Source organism: Pagrus pagrus, assembly GCF_965226575.1.
Source record: "Pagrus pagrus genome assembly, chromosome: 3".
Lineage (NCBI taxonomy): Eukaryota > Metazoa > Chordata > Actinopteri > Spariformes > Sparidae > Pagrus > Pagrus pagrus.
Window position 1 is genome coordinate 27,925,467 of NC_140187.1, and position 25,827 is coordinate 27,951,293.

The 25,827-nt window shown below is 40.4% G+C and overlaps 1 protein-coding gene across 4 annotated transcripts in view; it reads right to left on the bottom strand.

Annotated features, from left to right (window-relative positions):
• Positions 1-25,827, bottom strand: part of itpr1b (inositol 1,4,5-trisphosphate receptor, type 1b) — a 91,131-nt gene that overhangs the window by 30,320 nt on the left and 34,984 nt on the right. For 2 of the 4 annotated variants that reach the window (XM_084348054.1, XM_084348053.1), the window contains 9 exons: positions 25,396-25,516; positions 25,098-25,282; positions 22,714-22,862; positions 21,583-21,694; positions 19,254-19,289; positions 13,091-13,126; positions 12,056-12,103; positions 11,159-11,288; positions 8,144-8,328 (listed from right to left, as the gene is read on the bottom strand). In XM_084348054.1, the coding sequence (XP_084204180.1) occupies positions 8,144-8,328; positions 11,159-11,288; positions 12,056-12,103; positions 13,091-13,126; positions 19,254-19,289; positions 21,583-21,694; positions 22,714-22,862; positions 25,098-25,282; positions 25,396-25,516 (1,002 nt within the window). The remainder of the gene's footprint in view (positions 1-8,143; positions 8,329-11,158; positions 11,289-12,055; positions 12,104-13,090; positions 13,127-19,253; positions 19,290-21,582; positions 21,695-22,713; positions 22,863-25,097; positions 25,283-25,395; positions 25,517-25,827) is intronic. The other 2 variants (XM_084348055.1, XM_084348056.1) reach the window with 2 other exon arrangements.

Genomic DNA, 25,827 nt, shown 5'->3' on the forward strand with positions numbered 1-25,827 from the left:
ATTGTAATTTTTCATGCAATGACATTTCAAGGCTCCATCTTCACAGTTTGAAGAATTTTGAAGTTCAAACTGTTGGTTGGACAAAATAAGCACTGTGAAGGTGTCTCTTTGCACTCAGGGTAATTGTGATGGCATTTCTTACTATCTTTGGGAAGTTTTGCAAACCAACCAAACAATCAATCAATTGGCTAATGGAGACTATAATCAGGTGATTCAATTATTAAATTATTCATTTTACATTGCCTGTAGGTGTGATATGGGTGTGATTGTTGTTTGTCTCTATATGTCAGCCCTGTGAATAAATGGCGATCTATCCCGGGTGTACCCCGCTGCTCACCCAATGTCGGCTGGGATCGGTTCCAGATAATGGATGGACATATCACACATTTTAGTGGACTGTTTAGCTGTAATATAATATTGTTTGTTCCCAACTTGCTGCATTACTGTTTCAAAACTGACTTCTTTCCAAAACCATGCACCGCCCACATTGCAGCACGTCACCCATTTATTTTATTTGCCACTGTAATTTTTTACCCGCATTTTGCAAAGTGGCGGGTGCTATTTCTGGATCATGCTTACACTTCTGGGTTTTGCTCCAGACGGATGAGTTTACACACCACTTTCTGCTCTCTGACTTTTTGTTTAGGAACTACTGTTATGCCAACATACTGATTCAAGGTCGTTGACTTTCAACAACATGTTACCAGTAGCATGTTTCTTTTCATTTTACCCTGATCAGAGAAGAACATCTACAAGGTCAGGGGACTTTATTTTTTTAACTTAGTTTTTTCCCTCCATTTCTTATCAAGGTCTTGTTGTCCCTCTTATAGTTTCTACACTGTGCTGAGAGGCAGTTGTTCGGTTAGAAGCAGTTACATAAGCCTCCTCTCACAGTGCCAGGAAAACATGCTGCAAGGCCGCACCATGCTCACCTGATTTTACACCATCTGCTCTTTGCTCCCTGGGCATAACACGCTTCTGGCACCCTGAGGACTATGTTGGGCATTAACACTTACAAACAGGCTAGCCACGGTGAAAACAAAGACAAGAGTGGGATTGACATGCAGCAACAAACACATGCACAGCTACACACCCTGCTGCAGACACAGTACTGTAAATGCACCAACTTTACAAGCGTGCCTGTGCACACACATAAACAAAGGCGTGCCAACACAACACATTTGCGCGTACAGTAAACACACAGCTGTAGAAACATGTTCATGGAATGGCCTCACTTGCCTTGCGATAAAAACCAAATTTGTGTGACTGCACTTGACCACAAACGTATGAGCTTCACAACCACACAACAGTAAGAGTCTGATTCAGCATGAGTAAGCAGTTTGTGAAGTCAAGGTGAGGAAGGAAATGTTCTGCCTATAGCTCTACTACACAAAGGGCTGTCTTGTGTAAAGCCCTGTGTGCACGGAGCTGTTGTTTTTCTGCAACAGGCTCATATGTTCTGTCCCATTTTCCTCCCCACAATCCCTCCTTACATAAGACCTGTAATCAGCTGAGTGGTTACAGTGAGGGCACACGGCGCCTCAGCACTAACACTGTTACATCAGCCCACTGAGGGTGAGCTTTGGAGAGAGGCAGAGAGGAAAACCCTGGCCTACATTTCAGTGCCAGAACGGCACGAAGTGAGCGGGTGGTGTGAGAGAGAGGAGGAAGGGTCCGATAGTGTGTGTGTGTGCATCCTCTCGATGCAAGCAGGAGTTATCACATACATAGATTCTGAGGCAGTTCTGAAAGCCTGTTACACAATACTCTCTCCAGGTCTAGCTCAACATTAAGATTCTGAAGGAAGGGAGAGACATGCAAACCGTGAGCTTCCATGCAAGTGCCGTGCACGGCACTGACGCGACGTGTCTGCATCAAAGCTCTTTGAAAATAAGAAACCTACTTAGTGAGAATATCTGCAGAGTCACCTGACTCAAGTCCTGAAGGATGCAGAACACTTAATGCATTTAGCAAATCTGACTTGTTTTCCTCCTCTCCTTTATGCAACAGTGTCTTCTTGCTTGTTTTTCAAGCTGTTAACATCATGTTGTTGACAATATAGAGCCATTCATTGATAATGATCTGATTAAGAGTCAGCAGAAGACTTATGCAAGCAGACCGACTTCTCCAGACAACAGCTCCAGGACAGCAACCTTACAAGATTACCATATTAAGAAGACCTCATGACTATGGCCATAAAAGATTGTTTTTCTTCACTGTTGCAAAGGGAATCGTTTTGTCAACGCTTGTCTGTCAAACATGCCGAAGGCAAAATGAAAATAATATGCAAAAACCGTTGCTCTTTGCTAGAGATGTACTGATACCATTTTTTTCCCCTCTCAAATACTGATTCAGATACCTTTCAACCAAAACCTAATCCTGATCTGATGTGCGCTAAAATACATATATACAGTAAATTAATATTGTTTTTAACAGCTGTACAATACTAACCATGTATGGATGTTATGTTATCGATTTTTATGGATATTGGCTACTTGTGCAGTAAAGCAACCTGCCAGTTGATTGCAGGTGTATCGTAGGTGTAACAAATAAATTATGTGGTACTGGAACGGTGCTTCGGCTTGTGCACCCGCTGATACCAATTCCAGCATTTTAGGCAGCATCAGAGACATTTCGGATATTGTTATTGGTATCAGAGCAACCCGTCTCTTTGCTCTGCCTGCAGAATCAGTTTAACTAGGGCTGTGTTTAAAACCCCAGTACTTTTTGGTAGAGCCTGACCAATATATCAGTTGGCTTATCACAGATATATCGGTATTGGTGAAATGTTGTCTGATATGTGCCGATATGAAAACTTTTTTTGTAAGGAACATAATCTGGGTAATCTTAATGAATCATATGCATTACGTTCATATCTATTTTGAGAGATAATTGCAAAACATGCATGTTTATGTTTATATTCTGTGTAAATGTTTTTTTTTTTTTTACTTCCCAATATTGGTATCGACCCCAGAAATCCTGTATTGGCTGGCCTCTACTGTTTTGTAACAATCAAAATGTTATGAGTATCAAAAATTGTTAAATACTAAAACTTTTAAGTAATAATTCTGTAAAAAACAAACAAACAAACAAACAAACATTTAACTGTTTAAAAGTTTGACTTCTTTTATTTAATGAAAAAAATTATTTTATCTCTCACAGTAAGGGACTGAAAAAAGACATATCAAGCTCTATGATTGACATGATGATCAGGCTTTTGGCATATCCATGAATCATGAGAACACGGATTACAAGCAATTTACTTGGTTTTGTTCTATGACTTCAAAACATGGAACACAGAACAAACCAGAACAATCTGAACAAAATTTAGCTTCCACTTCTCCCTGCTGAGTCATTCTTTGAAGAAAATGGTCAGTCAGCCAATCAGCCTCAGCCTCAGCTTCTCCCCCTGAAGCAGTTTAGCCCTTCACGTGTCCCACTACAGGGCCATTAAGCCACCTGGGAGCTCTGCTGATCCTGTGGTTGTCAGTCATGTTCAGCACAGCAGGTTCAGGTAGACTCATGATTCACTCTCCTATCCTACAGATTCAACATGGCGGCACAGCGGGGCCTCCTCTCTGATTATTCTGCACTCCCACTTTTCTCTCCCTTCCCTGTCAGCTGCCACCGCGGCTCCTGGCATCAACACGGGCCGGTTATGTAAGGCCTGTTTACACCACCAGCTCTTCCTTTCTTTTTATCCTTCTCCCGCCTTTCCAGCCTGACACCTTTGTGAGTGACAAAGCTATCTCTGTGCTTATTTGAGGGCTTCGGTGGCGTACTCCGCCACGCCCTGCTGGTAACCACAGAGATGTGCTCTTGGGAGCTACAACAAGACTGCCAGACAGGAGGTTGAGGTGAAAAAGAAATGCACATGAGCGTGAGATCTCAGGATTCTGCACTGGAAACGAGCCAGGCAAAATGTATCCAGTGACATCAACAAAATACACTGATCAAACTAAAAAGCTGCACAAGGCAGGACTAAAATAATGAAACATCTATAAACTAGACTTTAAAAGGAGAATCCCCTGCCCACTCTGTGGTTAGAAGAGAGCTGGTATGTTGATGACACTGATGCCTGGAAACTCACTTTACAGAAGCTTTTTAAAGCTTTCCACGAGGTAGCTGTAAAATGAACTTGAAGCGAGAGGAGGTGGGGAGGGGGGAGTGAATCATTTTCAGTTGGAAGGGCTGAGGGCAGCGGCGTGTCACAACAAGCCTGTTGAGTAAGAGTGGCAGCACCTGTTTGCTCCTGTGACAGATCTGAGGTCACGAAGGCAGCATCGGGTAGATGGATGGAGGGCTGGGAGGAGCAGAGCGTCTCCACTTCTTTTCTTACATAACACTCATACTCTCTCTCTCTCTCTCTCTCTCTCTGCAAGGGCTGTTTTTGGAATGAGCTTTCGAGCCTCTAAGTATATCCAGGAGTGTGTTCATGTGTTAATGAGGTGCACAGATGAGTATGCAGGAGTGTAGCTTGATGCTGTGATACAGTACGTGGGCTACATGTCTGCTTAAATTACACTAGCAGTGTCAGGGTATTGGACAGCAACCTGAAGGGTGTGAGCACACGTGTCAAACATCATGTTGTCTTGATGCTATTAATGGAAAGTTATGTAGGTATGTTTGACATGTTGTGTGTGCACCATTGTATAAGCACTGTGTGCCATTAAAATTTCCCATTAAGTCTGTGCATTAAATTCTATTAAAACCATGTGACAAAACCCACTTCCTTTACTTGGGTTCTTGGTGTTTCTTTTTGTATTTCAACTATGTGAGGGTTGCTACAACGTGACTGCTCAAGTATTTAATACAAACTGCTGGTATGAGGTCCTGGTTCACACTGGTCACAGCTGTGCACTTCCAAAGAATCCCGCATTTGAGTTAATTTGTGTTAAGCAACCAACAAATATTTTTTTTCAGTGTAGGGGATGATGCCAAGATAAGGAATTACAAGTTTAGAGTAAGTATTGAGATTGCATCAACAGTATTTCTAGTGATTGTGTATTGACTAAGTGTATCAGTGACATCAGAGTCTGATTATTTCTGTACAAACTTATCACACATCTGCAGGGCTAGACAGGTTCTCATGACTCATTAATTAGCGTGCTGGTTAGAATGCAACTCACTAACTGTTGATAATTTTGTTGATTATTTCCTTTGATTAGTATTTCGGTTTATAAAGTTAGAAAATGTTGATAAGCGTTTCCCGAAGCTGTAGATGACATCCTCAAATGTCTGACTTGTCTGACGTTTTGTTGACAGCTCAAAGATATACAGTTTATTGTCATAGAGGAGTAAAGAAACAAGAAAATATTCAGAGCTGGAATCACAGAATTTTGACTTTTCTTTCTTACAAAAAAATACTCAAACCGATTAATCGATTTTCAAAACTGTTGGAGATTATTTGAATAGTGAATGACAACTAATCGACAAAGCATTGCAGCTCTGACGCTGGGCCGAGATATCCAGACTTCTGCCATATCAAGTCCAGCCCTGAATAAAGCCAACTAACATCTCTCCATTTCTCTCTCGGCTTATACTTGCTTCTTCCTTTTTCCCAGAAATTTGGTTGGCTAGGCTACGACCCTGAATTACCTCAAAAACAAACAAACAGACTGCTTGGAGAAATCTCTGGGCATGTTTTTGTCCTGCTTTTCATTTAGACAACAAAAACCCTTCTGTCTTGAAAAGGGGGCAGGCAAGCCATCGTTATGTAAGACAGGGTAATGTGGTGCATCTGCTGATATGTTGTAAATTCACTCTGAACCATACATGATCCTTCAACAAAGCTCGCTTGTCTCAGCACCATGCTGAAAGAGAAAAACACCTAACTTCGATTTGAAACAAGAAGCTTCTTTGTGATTGTGTCTTCTCCTTGTTTAAGCCAAAAAAACTGCTGTGCTTAAAAAGTTCACTTTGAGGTTCATTTCTATCAGCAAAGCCAAAGTAGAAAAAACACTGTATTATAGAGGGATACAGAGGTAGAAATTCAGGCTTTAATTCACACCCTAAGTACTCTCTGATACTTGAATGTGTGAAACACTTACATTCAAAACTGTGACTCAAACCAGACAAATAACTGCAAATATATACATTGGCCTCATGTAGACAAAACAAAAATGTTGCACAGCCAGTTCAAAATGTATGCCACAGGTTACTTCGAGGACACTAAGCTTCCTCTTCATGCCTTGACCTTAAAAACAGGTCAATCAGCACATGAAATAACAGCCAAAAAGTCAATAAGTCAGATGAACTGATCTGTCCTAAGGGAGGCCATAGGGAGCTTTACCTCAGGTAGCACCAGAGAGACACTGGGATCTGCTAGCTCTCTGGAGAACTTGTACCTTTTACTGCCCTCTTTTCCCCCGTCAAGTCACGACCCAGTTAAGAGTCCGGCTGGAATGTTAGGAGGCCCAGGGCTCCGGGCGTCATTCGCCCATGCAGCAGCTTATGCAACAGGAGTCATGTGAGTGTCTTTGTGTACGAGGACAGGCGTTATCAGGTAATGACTAGGGGTGGGGATTCACAGAGGGATTGCAATTCTTACACTCTGGATTGATTCCCAAATCAAATTTGTTGTTATATGTTATATGTATGTTATATGTGCATATATGTTGTGTTAATTAAAGGGGCTCTATGCAACAAGTTTTACTAATTTACAAGTATTAATCACTTTTTTATTGGCCATATGTGAGTGGATTGTAATGTGACCTTCCCTGTCTAGCCTGTGGATGATTTGTTTAAGTTGTTTAATGCTGCTGGACTGTGGATTTCTTTGTGAAGGACTAGGGTCAGACTTTTCCGTAACAGTCCAAAAGATGTGACATTATACATCGAACTGCACTGCTAACGAACAAACAAATGAGAACAACTCAAACTGTAGCACTTTCTGAAAGAGAAGCACTGTTATCACACCTAACACACCTGCACAGATATATCTGTTCCTATATAGTTCTGTATTCGTCTTTCTATGTTTAACTTTTAAAAAACCCTCTCGTGGGCAGGTGTTGTAAATTAGCATCTTGCTATAGACACTAAGTGCATCTGGCGCTTGTGCATGATTGCATGCTGCAGCACCAATGTTCCTGTTATGTCCATGTCAAATAAATAAACCAAACTAAGCTAAACACGGCAGTACATAAACTTTCAGCTAAATCTGAACGATTAATGAAGATGACTCGATTCATCTTGACCTGCACCTGTGCAGCAGTTCGGATAACAATGGCTTGCCCTGTTGCTAACGTCGCAGGGGACAGGCTGTCCTCCAGTGCTGGTGACAAAACGCTAACAACAACGTTTATAACACAGTCAAGAACCGGATTCAAATGCATCATAAGATTCCCAAAGATTACCGACAGTAGTAACAACATTATGCAAATACAAGTCTGTTATGCAACAGACCGGTTTATGCAAGAGAACACACAAGAACACAAATACACAAACCTCAAAACCAGAATACACTGATAGACGGCTTACAAGCAGTGCATACTCACACATTTGGTCACAAACACACGCATATACAAAGTTCATGCATGCAGACACAGACACACGCATACACACACCCTGCAAAACTGAAATAATGCAGGTGCAAACACAACAGCTCTCTCTCCTCTCAACCTGCTTGCTGTGAGGTTCGCAAAGAGTCAGTGTTGCCCTAGCAACCCCTGGCTGGCTGTGGGGAGGTGATGACGTGTTTGGCTACACAGTGTTGACCTCTCCCAGCAGACTACTGTTCCTTTTCCTTTCTGACTTCCCCTTCTCCCGTCCTTCACTTTCCTTTTTTTCATAACTCAAAACGTCGATAAGTTCAAACATGTCAGGATGCTTCCTGCACCCGACTGTTAAGTCCAGATTTCAAAATGTGCCAAGGTTGCTACACTGACAACTGATCATTTTTTTCTTATTGACAGAACGGAGCTCCAGGGCAGTAAGTCAAAGTCTTCACACCGTAGCTTGAACCCCTGAGATAACATCTCCTTGTTGAGATTCTGCTCATGCCTCTCTGAAGGGAATGCTGTTAGGTGTCCTACTTAATTGCAGGCAAGCAGTGTCAGTGTTGGACCTCATTAACACTTCACACTCATCCTCCTCCGCACCGTTTGTGCACTGTGTACTCTTGAACCCAGTAAACCCGACTTACCTGGATGACCGTGTTTCCACCCTCCAGCAGTGCGATGGCCAACAATATGCTCTCCTGGAAGATCCGGTCACTGGTAGCGTTCATGATGAGATCAATGACCAGATCAGAAGCCCCTTCTTTGTCCAGGTGGCACTGGACCTCCGCCAAACTCAGCTCCCCTCGACCTCCGACCCCCGAGCTGACAACTACAGAAGAAGAAGTGAAAATGAGTAACATTTACATTAATGCTGATGTATTTAGATTTCAGTCAGGTTACATAATAGAACACAGAGTACAACCTATTATTATAATTGATTATTAAATTCATATTAAATACAATTTAAGAGTTTGGGGTAACACTTTATAATCGCCAGCATTAGCATACAATGTAATCTTTATAAACCATTTGTTAAACGATTGTAAAGGTTTATAAACATTAGTTGCAACTTTATAATGGCCATCCAAATAATATTCATATATGAACTACACATCATTTATTAACCATTTACAGCATTATATTTTATTTATTAATGATGGTTATTATAAAGTGTTACAGCCGTTTCCATCAGGCTTTAAAGCGTTTGACGTTTGCCTTTTTTTTTCGGAACAGAAGTCTGCTGTAAAGCTTGTTACAAGTCCACATACAGACATTACAACTCTTAATCAACATATTCCTTTCATTGGTGTGAAGAAGTTAGCTGCTCCTAGCAACCGCTACCACAGCTTCAGTGTCAATAGAAAATGAGATCAGAGCCTGATACATTCATGCAGAATAATTGTCAGGCCAGACTTTTGAGGGTATAAAGGACAACTGATCAAATAAGCAGTGTAAGGAACAAAAAGCGATTTTGAAGCCCTAATCGCAGAATATAAATTACTACCCTAAGTTTGTATTTGTGTGGCACGTTCACACAGGAAAAGCAAAGTCTGTATTTTACTTGAATATACTGACATATCCTCATTTGTATGATGTCAACTGCAGCGTCTGTTTTACCGCATCTACATTATCATATAGTAAGTAAGACCTCTGTATTTGGCTAAATATGGTACAAATTACAGACATGGCAGATTCACATGGGACATGTGCTCCGCAGTTATTACAAATTACTAGAGGCCCCAAAGGGGAATACTAGTCCTGTGCAAACAGGGCTTAAATGTAGAATTTGAACATTTCTAACTTTGCTGCAACCAGTGGCATCTGTTAAAAACAACTGCGGGACACTCAATTTATAGACTGCACCAATTTTCACCAGGGTTATTTCACTTTCCTCCAAAGCTGGAGATAACCTGAAGAAGGTCTGAGTACTGAAACATTGTCATCAAACGATTTGAAAGTGTGAACAGTGTGCAAGAGTTTTTTTTCTTCCTGATTTTGTCAGCCCTTGGTCTTCTCCACCAGCGTCCACCTGTCGATCCTCAGGTGTGCAAAAGCTGTACTCTGTGAACTTTCCTCCAAAACAAAACCATCAGAATCGTCAGAGGTGTGTAAATATTAATTGTAGATTAAGAGGTTATAATACAGAGCTTAGATCATGTTTAAATCAGGTTTATATAAGATGCCATTTTAACAAAGGAGTTTCTGCATCCACAGACTGACTGATCCACAGGTGTCTTTTTTATCCGTTCAGCCATAGCACGGTAATAACATCACATGTGTCTGTAGTCGATGGAGGTACTCTAACTCCTACTGCTGCTGCTGGTGACTGCAGCCAGCCAGAGAAGCAGTGGTGAGATAACAGCACCCATCAGAGCCATCTCTGGCTGGGTGAGCCACTGAATCAACAACACATCCCATTCTAGACGGAGCTTGGCTCTCTGGTCGCCTGGCAACAACACGGCCCGCAGCATGCTCAGTAGCAGAGCCGAGGTCCAAGGGCTTAAAGAAGTACAAGGCCATGCCTGTGAATAAGATCTCATTTTTTCTCTCCGCTCTGAAGCATTAAAGATGAACAATGAGTCATAGCTGTGATGAGAGACACGGAGCGACTCGCTGGAATGAATAAATGTCACTTACGAACAATCTATCACATTTGTGAATGTCAGCCTAGATTGAGCAAAGATTTAGAGATGGATGGATGGAGACACCGCTGTAGTTTGTGATAACAACTGTTTTATGTACATATGTAGACTTAAGACTTTATTGTCCTCAAGGGGAATTCCTTTCCACAGCAGTGTACACATCAGACAACAAACACTCAGTGGTGACACACAATAAGAGACAGCAGCACACTCCGGTTAGTTAAGCAGGGCATATTATTTAAAGGTGGCTATGTCTGCTTGGATTTCCCAAAGTGAGCCCTTCTGGACCTCAGTCTGGCCTTCTGTTTATGTGTTACTGTGAACCCAATGCACATGTGCCTAAAATGTATACTGCCGATCAGGTGGGCGATGTTGACCCACAACAAAGCTATCTACTGCTTACTGCTAAGTGAAATGGAAATTGTCAGTGACGTTGGACACTAAATGACTATTCTTTGTTATCAGTGGAACTCATAGAGAAACATTTCCCACATGAAAGGAAGTTTCACATAATCTGTAAACAATTTCCTGTGAAATTCATACATCGATTTAAAACGGGCATGTTTACCAAGTACAAGTGCTACACACGCATTTCGACCAAATTATACAGAATTTATCTTGAAACGTTTCTTGTGCCTTCTCCCCTGAAGTAGATTCTGGATTCAGGAAAAACGCTAGAGCTTTATAAAACACTATTTGTGAAGATTGTTTAGTGGCTGGTGTAACCATAATTCAAACCTTTAGGTTAGCAGTTATTTTTTTTTTTATTAATCCCATTGAAGTGTGAATGGTGTGACTAAAACTGAAAAGTTTCATGTCTTTCTTTAGCTATAAGTTATCCGTCTGCCATATCGCAGCTGGCAGCTATATATATTTGGATATTTTTTTGTGCTTTGTGTCGAGCCTGTTGCAACACTAGCACAGCTTCAAAGTGAATCATGTCAGCAACATCTTATCTGATCTTCATAAGCATAACCATATATAGGAAACGCACAGATACTATATTGTTATACACACCTGTAGGTGATTTTCCCTGCCCTCCAGGACTGAGTGGGCCATTGCTGAAGGCTGTCAGGCTATCTCTCCTTGGGCCAGTTTTGATGTTTCCATAGTATCGATTGACCAAGATCTGCCGCAGAGCTTCGCCCTATCAGTGAAAAATGGATGTTAGGAGATGAAGTCTATTGAGTTACCATTACACAGGAGCTGGAACCCAAACTCTGTGGTACTTGCGTAACTTCTGTAGCACGAGAGAATTTACTTCATCACACTTCAATAGTTTTTAAGTACCACATCAAAAATCCCACAATATAAAGCAGTGAAAAGTTACCATAAAGAATAAATTTGCCCCACTTGAGAGCCTTGCCCTTTGTTTTTCATCCTTTTTAGGTTCTTTTAGAGAAGCTTAAGGTAAAGTAAAAAGCCTTAAAATTACAGCAGTTGCGTAGAAATTTTGCATGAATAAAAGTAAAAGAAATACACCAAAAAGAAAAGGTTAGCGCGCCATAGCCTTGGAGGCAGATCCTGATAAGACTCCCCTACGGAAGAACTAGGGGGAAAGAATCAACACGCAGCATCTTCTTATTTGACCTTTGCCCTTTGTCCTCAGTCAGTAATGTTCATAGGTGACACTGTAACCTCTCCCAGCTCAACATATGCCGACATTGAGAATTTCCTCAGATTGGTTTTGTGTAAATAAGTGCAGCACAGTCACCTTCAGGATCCCTCTGGGCCAAACATGTCACCAGCCATCTAAGAAAAGATGAACACCCAAAGCTAATGTCCTCATACTGTATGTTACATACTATATAACTGACAGGGGAGTTAGTGCCATGCTGTGGAAGCAGTGTGACTGTGAGCCAGTCAGTCAGTTGCGCCCCAACCAGACCACAGCAAACCAAACTCGGTACCTACCCTCCTTTGATCCTCCAGTTGCTTCTGCGGCTGGTTGGGATCAAGCTCCTTAAAGGTGAGGTGAGTTAGCAGAAAGCAGTGAAATAAAGGTCCGAAAGGATATTTTGGAAAAGAAATTAGAAAACAAAAAAGGGTGTTAATACAGTGCAAATTAGTCACTTTACTAGCATGCAGGAAATTGGTTGCAAATTAGATCATGCAGTTAAGAGGGAAGTGGTTGTGTCGGGGAAGATGTGAGGTCGAGTCATGCAAGGCTTCATGCGAGGAAGGACTGATATTCACTCTAAAACATCGTAGACCTACATAATGTTAATCTGAAAAAGTTCACTTCATAGCTTATTTAAGTTCAAAAGTCTTTCTTTAACATATAGAAACTAGGAAGATTCAATTCCTACTCCTGACAGTCCAGTGTAGGAAATCTCAAACAGTCTGTCATGTAGTGATCCCCTCATTACTTCATAGTCACAGAGGCAAAAGATCCAAAATCATTTACATAAGAGTATGACAAGATGCCGCAGGGAGAGAAACACAAGCCATGAGAATGAGGGGAAAAAAGAAGGAAAAAAAGCTCTGTCCAGGTTACATAATGGAGCTGTGAGCTACTGACACACACTGTAAGCACCAATCTGGCATGGAAAAACACCTCACCCATGACTTCACCCCTCTCCACCCCCACCCCACTGAAAGAAGGTCAGGAAATTGGACTTTGCTCAAAAAGCAAGAAGTGGAAGGAAAGGCAAAAGGGAGGGAAGAATGGATGAGTGGACAAGTGGGAGGCGGTGCACAAACAAGGGCTGATATGTAGCATAATTCAAGTTCCACAGAGTGAGTAATGTGCACAAGTGGGCCCTCAAAAGAGGAAGTACAAAGTGAGGATGGGTTGTGACTCTTATCTAGTCAGATAAAGAGATGATGATCAGCGATGATTAAGAGTGAGCACAAGTATGATGGTTGGAGTGGGTATATACTGTAGTAAATATGATCAGCAGTGACCCATATTAGCAGGCAGCGTGTTAATATGGGTCTAAAACACACCTCTGCAGGGACTTCAGGCTCAGGTGGAGGTGCCAGCTGATTGGAAAATAAGAGGATGATGTTAGTAAAAGTTTGAAGATGCTGAATTAGTCATGTTGCTTGTGCTTCAAAGAGTAGCACCCTCTAACTAGCAAACTTCCTGTCCCTAAAGGCTGCTTTACACCGATGCATCTATCCTTTACTGGCTTTCTAGCACGCTCAAATTCCCAGTCACATGCACAACTTCACATCATAAATGTGCGTGACTTTAAGAGCAAGGAGCAGAGCAGGTTGACAAAAACATGTTGCTCTCTGAGATCTTGGAGATAATGGATTGTTCACAGTAGGTATGAAATGATTTCATTTCGATGCGTCTCGTGTTTTCATGGAGTTAGACTTATGGGACAGCATGGATGATAAGCAGCGCTAACCTACTGCAGTGAGAAAGCAGAAACTGTGTGCACAAAAAGAACATAAAAAAATAAAAAATACAAATTGTTTTGCCTTCATCATGCTACAGACCTTTGGCCTCAATTCTACAATGTGGTGCGTTAATTATTTTGGAGTTCACTGCTGCAAAGTGCTGTTGCCTGTCTCTGTACATTACAAGAGGAGTCAATAAAAGCAAAACATGCTCATCTGAATGCCAATATGTACGTTCATCTAAGTGTGCATATTAGCATGTGAGAACTGAGACTGAGCAGGTGGTACAATGGAGGCGTAAAGTTGAAAATGTGTCTCAACAAATATCAAAGTCATACAAACAAAATAACAGTGAACAGTATAATTAAGAATAACTAACTCCCGGAACACAAAATGACACTTTTTCATCAGAAATGTGATGACAAAGCACAACTCATTTAAACAATAAATGTTGGATTGAATGTAAAGAGCTGCAATGGGTTATAAAAACAACTCCATTTCAGTGCATTTCAGGGGAACCAATATATATATTTTTTTAATTGTAAAAAAAGAGATAAAAAAAAAATCAAACTAGCGATACTAAATATTTGAAACTGTCTCAAAACTCTTTTTCCACAGTATCGATACTGATACTAGCTAGGCTTTCTTGCTCTCTCTTGTTTCCGACAACACGTTGACACACACAACGCTGGCCAGCGGCCCGCATCCTCCCACTCTTCTGACTATGGGCCGAAGTTAGCTATCTTGTGCTTTGTGCTTAACACTTATATACCTATATTTATCTTTGATTGAAAAAAAATTAAAAAATAGAAAATCATCACTAAATGTTAATGTTAAAAATGTTTCCCCATGGTATCGAACCAAGGTATTGCATCAAAGTCAGAAATTCCAGTATCATGACAACACCAGTTGCTAATGGCAAGTTAGTTATATAGTCTGATTAAAGATTATAAAAAAACAAACAGATTAATTGATCATAAAAATGATAATATAAAAATGAGCTACCAAATAATGGAGCATGAATAAAAAAGAGTTTCTTATCATAATAATAATGTCCCTCGATTCATAATTCACAGCTACAAAATGCTCAAATACCTGTTGTTCAAGAAAGTAAACGATGCATCTAACTGACTAAGCTTATTAAAAGATGCACACACACGCTCAGTGCACACCTACGACCTCACAGCGAATGAGAGAAACTAAATAACAAACATGTAACCTATCACGGCCATATGTCTCCCTCTGTTACGTAGTTATGGTGGTTCATGCTGATTAATAGTGCAACTGGACAGGAATTTCCCTTTATCAAGCCCCCTCTTATGTCAACACATTAATTTCCACAGAAAAACGGTGATTCATTTTGCATGCAGCTGAAGCTATATTTACCTCACGTCTTAATACAGTTTGAATTTTAACTTTTTCTTGGCCTATAAAAAGATGCATCAGCTGAACGGATAATAATTGACAGCATCGGTTCCACTTCTTATGCTTCCAAGAGTCTGTGATAAAATATCCACAGAGGCAGTGCCAGACAAATAAACACAATGAGGACAGAGGCAGTTAAGGTCATACGATCTCACAGACCAGAAAAACAGATATTCCTCTGGGATGCTGCACGGTTCTCAAATGGCTGCCAACAATCATACCAACCATTTTGTTTACAGCAACATAAATAAGAGCCTTAACCCACATCCCAAAACAGCCATACACAATGAGAAAATGCTTTACCTCACCTCACTCGGAGGTCATAAAGGAAATTGGCTGTTCATAATTACACAAAACAAGTCTTGAGGGATAAAGCCAAGAGGACACTCTGCTGACAGTACAACACTGCTTATAACAGAGGCAGACCTCAAATAATTAACAGGTGTTATGATGTCACACTCACGACCAAAGCAAATACATAACTTTCCCATGACCCTCCCAGTCTACCCTGTAATGACTCCAACAAGGTGCATCACTGCTACTGTCTCCTGTAAGACATCTCCTCTGCACTTTTATTGCCAATTACCAGTGAAGGTCACACATCAGCAGAGAGTTTAAAATTCCAGGAAAATGGAGAAAAAAAAAAAAAGTAAAGCAAATTGCTGGCTCTTATGTAACTGCTGCCTGAGAGTTGGCTGGAGCCCAAGAATCGTGCAGCATTAAGTTAAGGAAACTGGGACAGCCCTGCGTGTTGCTGAGGAACGTCTGCAGCTCCCCCTGTTGACCAAGAAAAAGAACAACGGCCCCGAGTCTCCTGACTTCACCCTCAGTAGCAGGCAAGAGGATAAACCAGGACAAACCGAGTTTATCTGAGGCAGTTTGGCAGAGTTAGTGATAGGAGTGGCAGACAGTGGAGGAGTGGAGAAAAAAGAACGATGAGGAAAGTGAAAGTGGAATGGACAAAAACAATATTTATGAAATGATTGTTAGGGATGTGGTCAGAAGAGTGCACGAGGAAAAAAGAGGAAATGGTAATTTCTCGCTAAACAAATTGGTCAGATAATGAGAAGATTGTATTGGGCTGGCACAACACAGACAGAGATTGAGAAACACATTCTCACACACACACACACACACACACACACACACACACACACACACACACACACACACACACACACAAACAGACCACCACACTAGCATAGAAATAGCCCCTTATATAACGCTAATGTATGGGTTACGTGCTGAGCGCTGTCCTCAGCGAACCATATTACATCACCAGAAAAAGAGGGAGACATCATCTCCATCTGACCCCCTCGACCTCCCACGGTCTCACAGACAAAGGAGTCCACATGCACGTGAAAGAAACGCACACCACACACACATGCAGTGAATGATATGATCGGGTCTGACAACGGGGGTGGCAGGCCAGTCATGTCTTGTTTTCCCCTGGCTCGCATTTTTATCACGTTTCTATTTCAGGAAGAGTGAGATAACCTCTGCAAATGGGTGAACCGCCACTCTGCTTTATCCTGCTCTCTCATCACTCTCCCTGGACACACACACACACACACACACACACACACACACACACACACACACACACACTGGACACACAACTAGAAGTATGATGGGGGTCCATCAAACAATAGTGAAACTGACAGCTGCATTCATTCCCAGGGACCTTTGGGTGGGAGTCCGGGTGTGTTATGGCAGGTCAGAGAGCAGTCGCAGGCTAAACACTGAGGTTACATAACGACTATCATGGCAGTTTATCTTGCTGCTGCTGAGAGGAAGTTGGGGTTTTGGCCTGCCTGTCTTCCGTCTGAATGACAGATGCACACACATGCTGCCAGCCAACAGTCAGGATACTGTACGCTGTCGTTAATTTGTGCGAGGATGAGTGACACACAGCACATGCTGTGGGGGTGAGGGAGTATGTGTACATTCTTAAGATGCATAAGGGAGGAGCTGATGGAACAAAGCGCTGCTCTCTGAGAACAGCCCTGTTTTTGTGGAAGCCGGGGATTTCCATTGCTACAGTACCAAGCGGCATGTTTAAGGAGGGAGGGAAGGAGGGAAAGTAAGACAGAGACATAACAGAGAAACTGAGAGCATGCTGCTTCCTGAAAACTCTGGAAAGACCCTTTACAACAATTGTCCCATTGCCCCAACTATCATCATTGTTCACTTCCCTTGCACTCACCACACTCTTGATTAAGTTACTTGTCTACTGTTGGCCTGTTCACTCTGTCATGTCTGTCTGTCTGTCATGTACTTACAGCTTTGACAACTTTAGTGATTTCATAAGAAGCTACAGAGCGGGCTGAAAACAAAAACATGTGTACTAAAGAGAGCTAGTAAAACAATCCCAACAAAGTCCACTTAATAGCTTTTCTCTGGAGCTTTGAACCACATTACGTAGTCCTCATCAGTGTTTGCCCAGTTGTCGTGGAGATGAATGTGTTGACATGTGAGCGCAGTTGCTGCTGTGATTTTATCCATAGTATCTTCTCATCTAAAAGGCTTGAGTTGTAACCATTTGGTCAAACTACCATTTCCAAGGTCAAGAAAGCACTTTGAGGTTTAACTTTAATCCAACATGAACGAGATGTCCGAAAAGTGCTATGAATGAATTCAAGATAGATGGTGACCTATAAATCATCTCCGTCTGCTGATGAAGACCTTTTGATACGGTTGAATGTTCCATAAAAAACTGAGTAAGGAGTATTTCTCCAGTGCTTTACAATAAAAACAACAGATAAAAGAGCAATGAAATAGAATAATAATAATAAGAAGAAGAAAAACATTAATAAAAGCAACAAATTGAGGTTTAAGAGGTACAATGTCTGAGGGGACCTGTTCAAACTATGGAAAGACTTCAGTTTCCTTTCTTAAAGTTTTAAAACTTGAATTTATCTGATTTCCTTCCACTGAGTTGGTCATTCAAGTACTTTTTTGTCACTCATCACTCCTACAGAATAATCTTAAAATGAGTCACCGGTGACATGTGAGATACGGTTCCTCTGTTGTCACACCCATAATCCCTGTGACCATGTTATCAAAAACAGAAGGGAGAAACCTGGTTCATCCACATCCTTAAGGCCACAGGTCGTTACCACTCACTTATTTCTGCAAAGCACACTTATAATACACACACACACACACACACACACACACACACACACACACACACACACACACACACACACACAGTACAGCCTCCCTCTGTCATGATGTTAGTATATATATATATATATATATATATATAAATATATATAAAGGACTTTGAAGAGTATACTGGCTGTATGACAAGTAGATTAAGTGACCAGAAAAATAGAAACATCTTATTAATGTAATGCAATGTAACACAATGACCCTAAAAAATACCAGATTTTATAGCGACTGCAAAGTTGTTATTCACTTAGTAAGTTTGTATTACCTACAGGTCAGGGCTCAGGGGTTTAGCAGGAGTTCAAATTAAAATTTAGAAAAATAAGATTGACATTAAAAACTTACACATGATAGGTATTTTATAGGCTTATTCTGGTATTTATAGAGTCAATATAAATTAAAGGTAACAGAAGAGAAATAAGGATTCAGAGGATGGTTTCAGCTTTAAACCATCATCGTGGGAAATAAAAAAATACTACTAAACAGCTGATGGAATGTGACTGGTATAAAACTCCTTAATGGATCAAGAGTATGAGGTTTAAAGAGAAAATATTCCAACCGATTGTTACAATGTGAACAAAATAAGTAACAAGGTTTAGACTTTAAAAGAAAGAAAAACAAAACAATAACCATATGTCACTCAGTCACACGGAAATCCCAGGGCCTAAAAAGTCCCACAAAATTATTGATAAGTAATCGCACCTGCATATGGGTGCTGCTACAGGCAAGCTGTAGGACTGTTCTGTTACAAAAAGACTTTCAAATAAAGCTGTTAAAATGGATTCAAAATAATAGGTTGGTAAAATGCAGTAATGTTGTATGCAACGTTTTAAGTAATTTTATACTCATCGAAAAACTATTTTCTTTCAGCCTTACTTACTGTGCACTCCAATTCAATAAATAAGTATGCAACCTTATAGAGGCACAACAGAGAAGCATATTGCATAATGTGAGCTCGACATGCCAGCAGTATGCTACGTTCTAACATGGAGATCAGGAGCAACTCTAGAGGCACGAAACAGGGACGGATGGACTAAGCTACCCACAGGTGTCACAGATGAGAATGTGATGCTACAATGTCTACTTGCAGCATAAAGCATGTCTATGCTGTTAGTGGGAGACAAATCAGATGTACATCACAGTAGTAAGTAAAATGATCAACCTCAGCCACATCCATTTCATCATCAAAGGCAATCAGCTGCAAGAGAAAAAGTATAAGGGGCAGAGTTAGTAGAGCTCGATTAGTGAGTTACAGGAAAGCTCGCTCACAAGTCTGCAAGTGTAAAGCACACGGACATGGAAAGTTAGTAAAGAAAAGTGATAGTATAGCATGTTAGGGCTCAAAACCACAACACAGATGAATTTGTTGTCGCAGTGAGACAATTGTAAAAACACCCTCGCACTCTCATGTTTGAAATTACACATCGAATTAAGCTCACGAGATACTGATCTGCATAAAAATTTTAAAGCATATTTTGCAGGATGTGAAGGTTGCTGTTTGTTTTCACCCAAATTGAACGTTGATGGTTGAGTCTCATTCGATGTATAATACCAACGACATACAGGCACTGCCACACATTCCTAGTGGGAGAAAATTAAGGGAGGTTATATTTTGTATGACCCACTACATTGTTTTATGAGGAAAATCCTGCATAGTATACATTTACATATTGACATTCTTGTAAGTATTTACCTCCTTTAAGTGGAGTTGTATAAGGTGATATGTCTGTTAAAAAATAGTAAATATCTCCCTAACCCCGTTCATCTTTGTGGCCTTTTTGACAGTGACACTAGACGCTTTCACAACAGCAATTCTAGATTCTGGGTTAAATATTAATAATGTATTAATAGTGTTTTGTAAACCCAAAACAAAGGACTAAGTGTAGGTCAAAGTTATCTATCACTTTGTATGCAGATGACATAGTTCTAGTCTCTAAAACAGAGAACTATGTGTATCAAACAAAAGGTGCTGCATTTTAAAAATGTACTGTACCTGTTGGAAGTGCTCAACTATTTGAAGTTGGTCATGAGTACAAACATTTTGATCATATTTTGAATGTCTTTTTTTCTGACACACACTCATCTGTACATGAGCTCTGGCCACCCAGCAGGAGGCACTAGGACTATATGATCCCTCACTGGCTTCCCACCTGTAATCACTGCCAATTACGTTAAAAAAACTGAATATGGGTCTCCACAGTGGTGAGCAGGTTATTACTCCCCTGCGGCACCTGCATGTTTAAATATGTGCAAACAGTGCTTCGGATTCTCTAAAAACGAAACATGTGATTGTTTTGTTCTCCTTAGATTACAGGTGCATAAGTTGATGCAGTTTAGTGCTACTCCTGTATTCACGTTGTCGTTAACTGGATACCTAGATATTATTTGGGAGTCGGCAAATACTGTATATACGTACATTCAACAATACGACAATAAAATAAATATTTTCATTTTGTATGCATGGAGATTTAGTAGATCTCTATAGTTTGATATATGGCTGCTGAGCCATGACTCATAAATGATGGCTAATCTATTCTATGAAAGGTAGCCAGTGGAGTTTTTTTTGGGGGGGAGGTTTGTTAAAAGTTACCTTGTATATCCATCCAGTGATTCTTCCCTGAACATTTTGTGTGAATTCTTGAAGCTTTTTTTTTTTTAAAATTCCTTAGAATAAGTTATTTAAAACCTGCCCATCCATGTTTAGTTAGTTTAGCAGTCTCACTCTTCACCCTCTTTTGGCTTTATCATCACTCATTTTTGGAAGTATCTGCATCCTCTTGCATATGCGTCCTCTTGCAAAACGATGATATGCAAATAGAACAGGGACTTGCTGATAAAACAATAATATGCTCTATAGTGCCACTAGTGGGCAAAAAACTCCACAGGTACCTTTAACACGTAATGCAGCCATTGCATCACAAGTGAAAATATTGCCTTTCGTTTCATGTGTCAAAATCTGAATTCCAGTTGTGGGTTGACTTGTTTCAGCCTGTGAAGACTTACTGCTATTGATGTTGAAAGCAATTAATTAGAGATTAGTACAAGAGGTCATTTGCAGCCAATGAAGTCATTAGTAACCAATGGATGTTGTGTCAAATGGCTGAGTGAGAGAGTTAAGGCATGCATGTTGTTAATAGTGTTAATAATGTTGATGTTTGTTACTTTAATCATTTGAACCTACTGTCTGATAAGGTATTTGGTAAGAAAGCCATATTAAATATGCACCAGTGTTTGCTGGACATAAACTGTATATAAATATATTTATATATAGTTTTCAGTATGCTATACAGGCCTCAGAGGCAACCAAGCAGAGCTCAGCCTCTTCTTTTATTTTACCGTTTTTTGATCTTATGTCTTCCAGTAAGTTTGGTGCAGAGGGACGGGGACACTGTATCCTGAGACGTCAGTAAAGTGTTTCATCTCATATGTGGATGAATCTTGGGAACGACTACACGCAGATGATGAGAAACAGGAACACAGAAGGTATGTACCTTCTCCCCATAGCCCCGGTCTTTTGTCATCATTTCCCTCAGTGTCTGCAGTACTTTGATGCACAGACGCTCCTCATTCTCCTCCAGCAACTGCTTGGTGTGTTTGATCAGTCTGGTCAGGGGAAGAGAGAGAAAAGTGAGGACATACTAATGAGTCAATGAAAGCTGCAGTTCTCCAACCACCTAACTGTACCCCTGAACACACCCCAACATCTGTGAAAATCACAACATATCATTTTGGCTGATTTTTCAGCCTAATATGATACACCACAATAAAGTGGGTTATTTAGAGTGCAATTAGAAAACTTCTTAACAGCAGGGCAGATGTTTTTAAGCTCTCAGAAACCTATACTGAGCCCGGTGATTGACACACCTTTCCACAAACTTCCGTTCTTCACAATGGTAGCCATAAGTAGGAGGTTAATCCCTGCAACAACAACGGCTCTATGTGTCTGGTCAGGTTCCTTGTAATCCAATCTGAGCTCTTAACAGGTACAACAAAACAGCAGGTTGGTGCCTGTTATTTAAAGGGCAGGTCCTTATTTTATTCATGTAATATTTATTACTTTAAATGTATACTTTTTTTTATTACTACCAAGCATCTTCCACAGCATCTCACTTGTCAAAATGTCTTCATTATTGGCCAAATTGGTTTAAAAAGTCAGCAAGCTTTCTGGTGACTCATAGCAGGAATCTCAACACCCAGGACTAAGTTGCATCCAAACCAGAAATGTATTTACACATAGTTTTGGTGTAAAGTTAAACCCATAGAAGTGTAGAGTAAAGAGAGTAAAACTATAAACTCAAATTATAAACTTTTTATTTGAATTTTTTTTGAATTCTCAATTCTAAAACCTAAATGATATGCTCAATAAAGGGTAAGAACATCGCCTGACAAAACTCCCTTCACTCACAAAATCTGCTGGGGTGCAGTCCTGCCTGAGTCAGTCTCTCCCCTTACAAGCTAGATTTTCTCCAAATTGATTGATCCACTGTAAAGATGTAGGTGTATAGGGAAAACACAACCCAATACAAAGAATCTAGTATAACAAAAATAGTGCATTAACCTTTAAATCTCCCCTAAGCCTAGGCCAAACAAAGATGCCTTTGTGTTTGGAGATTTAAACTTACTTTGATATGAATCCTCCACTTTCACATTTCTTGCGAGCTTCTGTGTTCTCTGGGAAGAGCAGCTCTGGACGATGCAGGACATCCACCAGTACTGAGAGCTCAGCTTGGACCAGTGGCCTCAGACGGTCCTCCAGTGCTGACACTATGTCCTACACAGTGTAATGACATACAACCAGGGCTTAGTGTCCAGAAACTGTAGGTTCACTACAAAAGTTCACAAACTTAGACTTAAGGCTTCCCCTTGAAACATCTAATGAAACCACGGCTTTGGATATTTATTACTACTGAATTTGTTGTCTGTTTGTTTAAAATGTGAATCAAGTCACAAAATTATCATCACAGCTGCCACATCACATGATCTCCACTTACTGACTGTGACATGATAGTTTTAATGAAGCTATCATAAATGATTGAAGACATATCTATGTATAACAAGGGGAACTGAATTAACTGAAGAAATCAAAAGCCCATTTTTCTTCCGTCATATTTACTACCACATATTTTTCTATGTTAAAAAGGTGCTTTTCTGACAGCCTCTGACTTTTACATCTCTCAACATCATCTGTTAATGCGTCCACATCAGTTCCTTCATCCAAGGAAACCAGCTGCAATGAACCTCAAAATATCTGCCAGGTTGACTTAGGAATTAATGTAAGAGAAACAGAAGTGACTCATCCAGTGCACTGCACACTGTACTTAAACAAAGCAAACCATATGTATGACGCACCACAACATCCCACTTCTCTATGCACTTCCTGTCACGTCTGGTTATGATTAGTGTGAAAATATGCAAATAAGTTAAGTTGCATCATGAAGACTTCTGGTCTGGTGGTGATTATAGAACTGTGTGGGTGAGAGGTAGAACAAAAGGGCTTTTAGGAGGTAAAAAACCGAAGGGACAACTAAAAGATTTGAAGCATAGAGTCAGAGAAATGCTATGAAATAAAAGCAAGAAAAAAGTGGGAGGGATACCACTTTGGGAACCACATTAATCTCTGTCTGGGGAATGGTTCAGTGAATATCCCAAAACAATCTTGGGAAACTCTACAACAATCCAATGACTCCGTTTGTCTTGGCATTGCAATTGTTTTTTTCATAAAAAAAAAGGAATCGCTTTTCAGCCGAAAGCCTGCGTTTCCCATGTAGGCAGAGATAACAGCTGAACTGGACCAGACAGTTTGGAATTTTTAGACTTCCACTGAACACTGAGTCACACGTTACAAGAAAAAAGGCTGTACCAACTTGGCATGTGACAACAGACACTGTTTCCAGGATGGAAATAGAGACCACTTCTAGAGAATTTTCCTTGTCTTAAAGTTAGGAGTTACATCACTTGTGGCTTATTACCAACAATAAATGAAGATGGGGGAGTCTTGATAGGTTGTTGGAGGTCTCAAACACCACTTTTATGCCTATGCAGATTACAGTAAAGATGTAAATGCAGACTGAGCCTTTCCTAATTATTGTTGACTTTTTTCTGCCACAGTGCTTAAATGGCAGCAGTAACCCCTGGTATTCATGAGTGCCAACGAACCACAAGGTTTACATTTTTGCATTACATCTCACCGTGTAGCAGTATTTGTTAATTACTGTGCTGTAAATAGAGCTTTTCCGAGGGCCTGGCAAAGTGTTCTTTCTTGTCTGACTTTTCCTTTTCTCCAGTTTCTCCCTGAAATGTTGTATTGTTGTACAATGTGTGGCTCAGACACACCAGATGGCCACTGGATTACAGCTCAGCTTTTCAGACAGGAAAATATTATTTAAAAAAGAATATTTAGACTAAATAAACAAATGGCAAATGCATAAAAAAGAATGAACTGTCTGGTAAAGGAGAAGCCAGGACGCAATGAAAGAATAACAGTCAAAAAAGCATCCCTATTATATTGTGAAATGTACGCCGTTGGATTCTGTGTCAGTGCCTTTATGTGCGCTTGTACATTCTCTGTGGTTGAATACAAAATTCCATGTGTGATATTGGATGAGGTTTGATTGAATTTGAGGCCTTGACGGAGGTATGTGCTCTATTGAGTGCAAATCTAGTTGATAATAGTTTGAGGACAATGTGATTTTTAGGTGCTTCCCCAGAAAAATGATTCCACAAGAAAAGAAAGGTTACAAATATAAAAAACTTCTTTATGAAAGATAATTGATTTTAATTATTTATAAAACATGTGACTAAAAATGAATTAATTAGCATAAACATAGGGCGTTGACACACACACACACACCTCAGTGATTTTAGAAATAAAAATGTTTATATTTTTAAATTACAGTTGCTGTTGCTCTTCAACCATTTCAATTATTTCAACCAATGTTTTAACTTTTTTCCTTCCAGCTGGTTAAATTATTAATTAAATTACAGTAAAGTATGTTTTGCTACTGACCTGTAGCCTCTCAATGATGTTCCTGTAGTCTTTGGAGCTAGTCAAGCCGGAGTCTCGTCTGGTAGTGTTCTTTGCGGACAGCCTCCAGCTGAGGATGCTCTTCTGCACAACATTATTAGACTTGACAAACAAGTTGTTCACCTGACTGTCCAGGTCCACTGGGATGGCGATAGCTCTGCTCTTAGCTGGGGAGAGGTAATAATGTAGATATTTCTATTTAATGCTTTTTACATGTGCAACCACACCTTTTCTGATACAATAACAGAGGCTGGAGGTGGGTGTTAGCCAGGTATCTTACCCACGTCTGAGAGTACTTTAATACAAGCCTCCACTGAGGCTTTCTGGACAGGGTTGAGCCAGTTACAGTGGTATACCCTGAACACTCCCTGGAGCAGTTGCACAAACACTGGCTGACGAGTCTATAAGAGAGCGCAGAAGACATGACCAAAAACACAAAATGAGAGAGAGATGATTTAATAAAAGGAAAACACGTGCTGAACAGGATAGATGTGAACAACTAAATAACCAACAACGTGACTATTGTGTTCCCTGACTAGGTTGAACTCTTAACCAAATTTGTGCTAGAAATATCATTGTGAGGATACTATAGCACCTATGGTGGAGGGGTCTACAGCTTTGGGTCCAGTAGGCCAGCTGTTTACAATCAGTCCCAACACAACACACCAACCAGTGTTTAACAGAGAGAACGACTGATTTCTACCACCATGAC